Source organism: Chaetura pelagica, unplaced genomic scaffold (genome assembly GCF_000747805.2).
Source record: "Chaetura pelagica isolate M959 unplaced genomic scaffold, ChaPel_1.0 scaffold439, whole genome shotgun sequence".
Lineage (NCBI taxonomy): Eukaryota > Metazoa > Chordata > Aves > Apodiformes > Apodidae > Chaetura > Chaetura pelagica.
This window is the reverse complement of record NW_009954451.1, coordinates 236,367-243,650: the sequence shown is the minus strand read 5'-3', so window position 1 is coordinate 243,650 and position 7,284 is coordinate 236,367. Positions and strand designations below refer to the sequence as shown.

The 7,284-nt window shown below is 49.4% G+C and overlaps 1 protein-coding gene across 1 annotated transcript in view; it reads left to right on the top strand.

Annotated features, from left to right (window-relative positions):
• Window positions 1-445: 445 nt before the first annotated feature.
• Window positions 446-7,284, top strand: part of TIMM44 (translocase of inner mitochondrial membrane 44 homolog (yeast)) — a 17,507-nt gene continuing 10,668 nt past the window's right edge. The window contains exons 1-6 of the mRNA XM_010004498.1: window positions 446-550; window positions 1,308-1,478; window positions 2,507-2,587; window positions 4,335-4,484; window positions 5,160-5,299; window positions 6,188-6,273. Of these exons, the coding sequence (XP_010002800.1) occupies window positions 1,395-1,478; window positions 2,507-2,587; window positions 4,335-4,484; window positions 5,160-5,299; window positions 6,188-6,273 (541 nt within the window). The 5' untranslated portion in view covers window positions 446-550; window positions 1,308-1,394. The remainder of the gene's footprint in view (window positions 551-1,307; window positions 1,479-2,506; window positions 2,588-4,334; window positions 4,485-5,159; window positions 5,300-6,187; window positions 6,274-7,284) is intronic.

Genomic DNA, 7,284 nt, shown 5'->3' with positions numbered 1-7,284 from the left:
TTGGCCTGAGCTGAGGCCAAAGGTGGGGAAAAAAAGAGGGAAAGAGGGATCAGGTCAGTGCTGAAGGACCATTTTCAGGGAATAAAGGGAACCCACGTGCATGATCTGCTTGCAGAGTGGGGTGCTGGAGCTGTGTGGCACCAGGGTTGGCAGCTGGTGATCTCAGCTAGGTGATCAGCTGGTGATCTGGTGACCTACTCTGTCACTCCAGGCAGCACATGGGCTTGTCACCTCCACCCAACCCACCTTGGAGGTGGATGTTGTGCTGCTCAAACACCTAACAGGACTTTTTAGGGATGGCTCCAACCCTTGGGATGTCCTCACAGCCCACACCAGTGGTTCCTGCCTGTCCACACTCTTGTTCCTTGGCTCTCTGAAGTGACTAAAATACCTCCTGCCAATCTTCATTTCCTGCTAACCTGATGCTGTGTTTTCCTTGCAGAAATGTCTCATCAGTGGCTTGTGGCTCATCTCCAGGAGATACCCAGTCCCTGCAGTTCCCAGGGGAGCAGCCTATGGACTGGGCAGGCCTGTTCTAGAGATCCAGCAGGTTGGTGAACAGCTACATGGATTTTATTTCAGCCCCAAAAGCAGTTTCCCACTAGAGCACTGACCTGCTGGGTGTGCTTGTGTTCCTGACCAGTGATAGGGTGAAAGTTGCCGCTTCTGAAGATCTATCTACAGATGTTGTCACAGCTGAGGCCAAGGGACAGAGCTCTGGGTGGTGCTCTGGTAACTTCACCTCCCAGATGGTTTAAGCTTTGACTCCAGAGGCTGTTTCATAGAATCACCTGAGGTTGGAAAAGATTCCTAAGGTCAGCAAGTCCAACCATCAACCCAACACCACCATCTTTAAGCCTTTGGAGTTAAACTTCCTCTGGAGAAGCAGCTTTTTTTTTACTAGCTATGTGGTTGTACTTCACAGGACATGGAAATGAGTTGAACATCCAGCTGCTTTGAAGCTAAACAGCTTCTTTTTCCAGATAGTTTTATGTTTTCATGGAATTATGGAATGGTTTGGGTGGGAAGGGACCTTAAAGATCATCCAGTCCAACCCCCCTGCATGGGCAGGGACACTTCCCAGCAGCCCAGGCTGCTCCAAGCCCCATCCAACCTGCCCTTCAGCACTTCCAGGGATGGAACAACCACATCTTCCCAGGAAAACCTGTTCCAAGGTCTCACCACCCTCCCACTTTTCCCACAACATTTAATACTTTAGGACTGACCCAGTCTTGGCTAAAAGAAATCTGACTTGGTTTGAAATGAATGTCTCCTTGGATTCTCCAACCTGTCATGGTTCTCTTTAGTCTAGATGCTACTCTGCTGGAGGAAGAAAAGGTTTTATATCAGGTTTTGTGGAGAACATCAAACAGGAATTAGCAAAAAACAAGGAGATGAAGGAAAGTATTAAAAAATTCCGAGATGAAGCAAAAAAGCTGGAAGAATCTGATGCTCTCAGAGAAGCCAGGAGGAAATATGTGAGTGTTCCTCATGGATTCCATGGGTGTTTTCATTGCCCGCTCACTGACCTGTTACTGTTCTGAATGGCAATTTGTGTCTTTCTGCACATGGACTGTTTAGTTCAGCCTGGATGTTTTTATGAGAAGTTCTGCTTGGCTGGAAACCCTGACTGGGAAATGGAGGTTTGAGAGTAATGGGGTTTATTTTTAGTGGAGAATCTTTCCAACAGATCCTTCACTGCATTTGTAGAACCATGGAATGGTTTAGGTGGGAAGGGATCTTAAAGATGATCCAGTCCCACCCCCTGCATGGGCAGGGACACCTCCCACCAGCCCAGGTTGCTCCAAGCCCCATCCAACCTGCCCTTCAACACTGCCAGGGATGGGGCAGCCACAGCTTCCCTGGGCAACCTGGGCCAGGCTCTCACCACCCTCACACTCCACAGTTTCCTCCTCATGTCTCACCTCAATCTCCCTCTGCCAGTTTTCATCCATCCCCCCTTGTCCTCTCCCTCCCTGCCCTTGTCCCAAGTCCCTCCCCAGCTTTCCTGGAGCCCCTTCAGGCACTGGAAGCTGCTCTAAGGTCTCCCTGGAACCTTCTCTTCTCCAGGCTGAACCCCCCAACTCTCCCAGCCTGGCTCCAGAGCAGAGCTGCTCCAGCCCTTGGATCATCTCTGTGGCCTCCTCTGGACTCTCTCCAGGAGCTCCATGTCCTTCTTACCTTGGGGGCTCCAGAACTGGACACAGAGGTCTCATGAGAGCAGAAGGGACAATCCCCTCCCTGGCCCTGCTGTCCACCTTGCTGGTGCTGCCACAGCCCACGTAACAAGTAGATAAAATAATGAGACATTAATTTTAACACTGACAATATTCAAATAACTTCTCTTCCATTCCCTGAAGAGCTTTCATTGCACAACTGAAGTGCTAATGCTGGTTGCTCAAGCACCTGCTCCTGAAGCTGTAGCTCCTTTTTGCCCTCAATTACAGTGTTCATGGGCTGTGCTCTGAGTTCTGGTTCTGAGTATTTTCTGCCCTCTTTTCCACAGAAAACCATTGAGTCTGAAACAGTGAAGACCTCAGAAGTGATTAAAAAGAAACTTGAAGAAATAACTGGGACAGTTAAAGAGGTAAAACTCAGCTCTGGAATCAACCTGCCCTAAGACAGTTCTGCTCTGGGATGATGGGTGGTGGTGAGGAATGAGATGCTTCTCACACTGATGCTTTTTGCTGCTGTTGGGGTTGGGCTTTTAGCTTCTCAGTGGGTGTGGAAAAAGACTTGGAGCACCAGGAGCTCCAGGAAGTGCTGGTGGGGCTGGTGAAGTGCTCTGCTCTCTGCATCCTGTCAGTGATCCCAGGGCTCTGTGTGTCTGGGGAGTAACACCATTCCTGGAGGAGCAGGCTCATACCAGGCTGGGCCTTGCAGATCCCTCTGTGGATTTGCCTTTAAGCAGTTGAATCCAAGTTATTTTTTAGGCTGGGACTAAGTTGTGCAGCTTGTGCTTCTTTAATCTGTTTCTTTCTTTCTTTCATTCTTTCTGGGCTTCTTCCAGGCAGCAGATGTGTTTATTTCATGGTCTTTCACCTCTGCTGTAAACCTGCCAGTCCCCAGGAGGTGGCACTAAGTAGAAGAGCTGGAAAAAGGCTGTTATTCCAGTCTCTGCCACCCTGAGGGTCATTTCCAAGCACCTGAGCCTTTGTTTTTCTCTCCTCCTGATTAAACTAATTACATCAGCAATGACGGAAACCTTCTTGTTCTTAAAGGGAGTACAGGATTTTCTGCAGTAAGTCCCAGCTCAGAGGTGCTTTGGGAGGCTCTTCACTTGAAGCACATGAATTTTCTGCTCAGACCAGCCTGATCTTGGCCACTTTTCAGCTCTGTTTTAAGACCAAACCTGATGTGATTGTTCCCAACACTTGCAGTCAGGTGCAGGATCCCTCCTGAGAACCAGCCAGCCAAGCCCTGGGATTTAACTGAGCCATATGGAGCTGGTCCCTGCTCTGCTCCTTTTGCTCATTCTGTCTACACTGGTGGAGCTTAACTGGGAGCTGCACCTAGTGCTCCTTGCTGGTGTGGGCACCACCAGGACCTTCCCAGTGCTGTCAAGGGGGCTGTAAGCATCTTCATTAGCCAAATGCCACTGAAAACAAGGGAAAATGCTTATAAATATCTCCAGGGGGTGGCAGGAGGATGGGGCCAGACTCTGCTCAGGGGTGCCCAGGGACAGGACAAGGGGCAATGGGCACAAACTGGAGCCCAGGAGGGTCAAGTGAAACATGAGGAAACACTTCTTGACTGTGAGGGTGGCAGAGCCCTGGGACAGGCTGCCCAGGGAGGCTGTGGAGTCTCCATCCCTGGAGACATTCCCAGCCCACCTGGATGTGTTCCTGTGGGATCTGCTCTAGGGGATCCTGCTCTGGCAGGGGTTGGACTGGATGATCTCCAGAGGTCCCTTCCAGCCCCCCCACTCTGGGATCCTGTGAAGAACCTTTGCTACTGTGATCCCATCATTTCTCTTAAGCAACAAGAAGCGCCCGATTGTTTCCCAGGAAAGGGAGGGAGTAGTTTGGCTCTGGCATCATGACTCTTTGAGGGCAAGAAAAACAGATACAACTTTAAATTCTCTGTTCAAAGTGTGTGTGGTGCCATGAGCTGCCAGAATTGAGCAGCCAAAACTTGAGTAGCCAAAATTGAGCAACCAAAACCTGCACAGAGGTGGTGGCTGATCCTGCAGAGCCAAATCTCCCTGGGCCGTGTTGGTGTGTTCACCTTAGGTTTTCTTAACCTTCTCAAATGTGTGGGGTCTTCAGCAGTCACAAAGAGGAGTTACTTATAAGTAAAATAACCTTTTCTTTCCTGTTTTCCTTCCATTGCAGAGTTTGGATGAAGTCAGTAAGAGTGATATTGGCAGGAAGATCAAGGAAGGTGTGGAAGAAGCAGCAAAAACAGCAAAGCAGTCTGCAGAGTCAGTGACTAAAGGAGGGGAGAAATTAGGCAAGACAGCAGCTTTCAAAGCTATTTCTCAGGTAAATAAATCCTCTGCCACTCTAGGACCCAGCTCTGTGGACATTACCATGGAAATTAGGTGTGAGTTTGTGCTGAGGATGCAAATGAAATGCAAAACTCTTCAGGCAAGACCTTGTGAGGCAGGAAATCCAGGAGGTGGAGTGTGCAGGGCCAGGATTCACTCACCAGCCCTCAGACAGTGTCAGGCTGGAGCAGCTGAGTTCCTGCTGGAAAAATGGGTTGCTGTGCTTGTGGAGGAGGGGAGCAAACATCTCCTGTGGGTAGCCCTGGGGACAAACTGGTTTGCTAAAGCTCTCAGTCATGGAATCATGGAATGGTTCTGTGGGAAGGGACCTTCAATACCGTTTAAATCCAATGCCCCTGCAAGCTGGGAGTGCCTACTTGATTTATTCCCATTTAAACCCTGCAGAGGTTCCCTGTTATCACCTGTACCCTTTCATGTGTCCATAGTTCTACTATTTTGGGGTTTTTTTGTCCTTCAGATTGAGTCAATACCACCATCCTTTTGCTTCATTCCTGGAGCAGAAATGTGGGTGTCCAGAAGCGTTTGCTGAGTGAGGGAGAGAAGAAGACCCTCTGATCTCTGACATTTGATTTCTTCTTTTGATTTTCAGTTTCTAGGGAAAGGGGAAGGGGAATAGTTAATCAGCCTAAGAGGGATATTTGCCTTTCAGGGTGTAGAAACTGTGAAGAAGGAGATAGATGAGAGTGTTTTAGGCCAGACTGGTCCTTACAGACGCCCGGAGCGACTACGGAAAAGAACAGAATTCTCAGGAGAGAGGATTAAAGAGGAGAGAATATTTGAAGCCAATGAGTAAGTATTGGATGTGATTTAGGGGGAATGTTTCTCTGTTTTGTTTGGTAAAAATGCTTGCAAACTTCTGGTCAGGGGTGGTTCAAACCCAAGTGCTGGAGTCGGTTGAGGTGGGACCTGGCAGAACAGGGAAGTGTGAGAGGCAGTTCCCAGCAGAAGTTGATGGTGATGAATCTTCTGATGGTGAAACTGGGCACTGAAAATTACAAAGTGGGTGTGTAAGAAGATCCTGACATGGAATTTGGTCTTGCACATAGAATCATGTCATAGAATCCTGGAATGGTTTGGGTTAGAAAGGACCTTAAAGATCATCCAGTCCCAACCCCCTGCATGGGCAGGGACACCTCCCACCAGCCCAGGCTGCTCCAAGCCCCATCCAACCTGCCCTTCAACACTGCCAGGGATGGGGCAGCCACAGCTTCCCTGGGCAACCTGGGCCAGGCTCTCACCACCCTCACACTCCACAATTCCCTCCTCATGTCTCACCTCAATCTCCCTCTGCCACTTTTCATCCATCCCCCCTTGTCCTCTCCCTCCCTGCCCTTGTCCCAAGCCCCTCCCCAGCTTTCCTGGAGCCCCTTCAGGCCCTGGAAGCTGCTCTAAGGTCTCCCTGGAGCCTTCTCTTCTCCAGGCTGAACACCCCAACTCTCCCAGCCTGGCTCCAGAGCAGAGCTGCTCCAGCCCTTGGTTTTCTCAGCTCTAACCCCTTGCTATTAAACTACCTTGGGCAGGGCCAACCCTGAGCTCCTCTCTCTGCTGCCTTGCTCCCCTAACTGATGTATCATTTTCCAGCCTCAGAGGTACTCCTGCTGCAACCATCCTCCTTCTCCTTTTTATTCTCACTGGCTTGTAAATGACTGGATCTCTTGTATCTTCTGCACTTCCTAGGGAGGCCATGGGTGTGGTGCTGCACAAAGACTCCAAATGGTATCAGCAGTGGAAAGACTTCAAGGACAACAACGTGGTCTTCAACAGTAAGTGTTCCCAAGACAAAGGAGTAACATGTTATTTTTCCCCTCTCCTCATCCTTGCTGTGTTGGATCTCCTGCCATTTGTGCAACTAGTCTCAACATACTGCAGATCACAGCCCTTTTCTTGTTGTAGCTGCTGCTCTGAGGTGTGTGTGGATGGGAGGTGGGTGTAGTTGACAACACTGCAGCTTTTCCAAGCTGCTCCATCTGTGTTTGGACCCTTCTCCCAGCCAGGCATTGTTTTTAATCAGTCCCTGCTCCCTGTAGGTGCCAAAACTTGCTTTCCCTATTGCTTCAAGAGCTGAATTCTGCTCTTTTATGTATTTTTTTTTCCTGTCAGACTCACTCTGGCACTGGGAAGAGGCCAGGGCATGTCACCAGGGAGAGGGCAAGCAGATTTCTTCTTAACCTTGAAGAAAAACAAACCCTTGTCTTGAGTGAGCTGGTTTCTCTTGTCACCTGTTAAAAGCTCTGAGATGTGTGGGACTTTGCCTCCATTTTGCTGCAAAACCTAAAAATATTAACTATCTGTACTGCAGGAGGCAATAACTTCTGATAGTTATCCAGAAACCTGATGTTTATGAAAGGCATAAAAAAGCCTGAGGGCAGAATCCTGCAACAAATCAAGATCATCTCTGCCCCTGTGAGCAGGGAGAAGCATTTGTTACAGGAGAAGAGGTGGTGCAAAAGTGCAACACCCAATTAGCTGTGGATTGTGTTTCTTCCCAGCTTCTCTTAAAGCAGAGATACTTGGGAGGTGTCCAAGAATGGCTTTGACATCCTATTTATTAACCTTTCCAAGGAGAAGTTCTTAGCTCCTCAACCCCCATCGTGTTGCATCCCCCTCTCCTGTGCCATCTGCACAGCTCTGTGAGTTCAGAGATGGTTTGGGTTGGAAGGACCTACAAGATCATCCAGATCCAACCCCCTTGCATGGGCAGGGACACCTCCCACCAGCCCAGGTTGCTCCAAGCCCCATCCAACCTGCCCTTCAACACTGCCAGGGATGGGGCA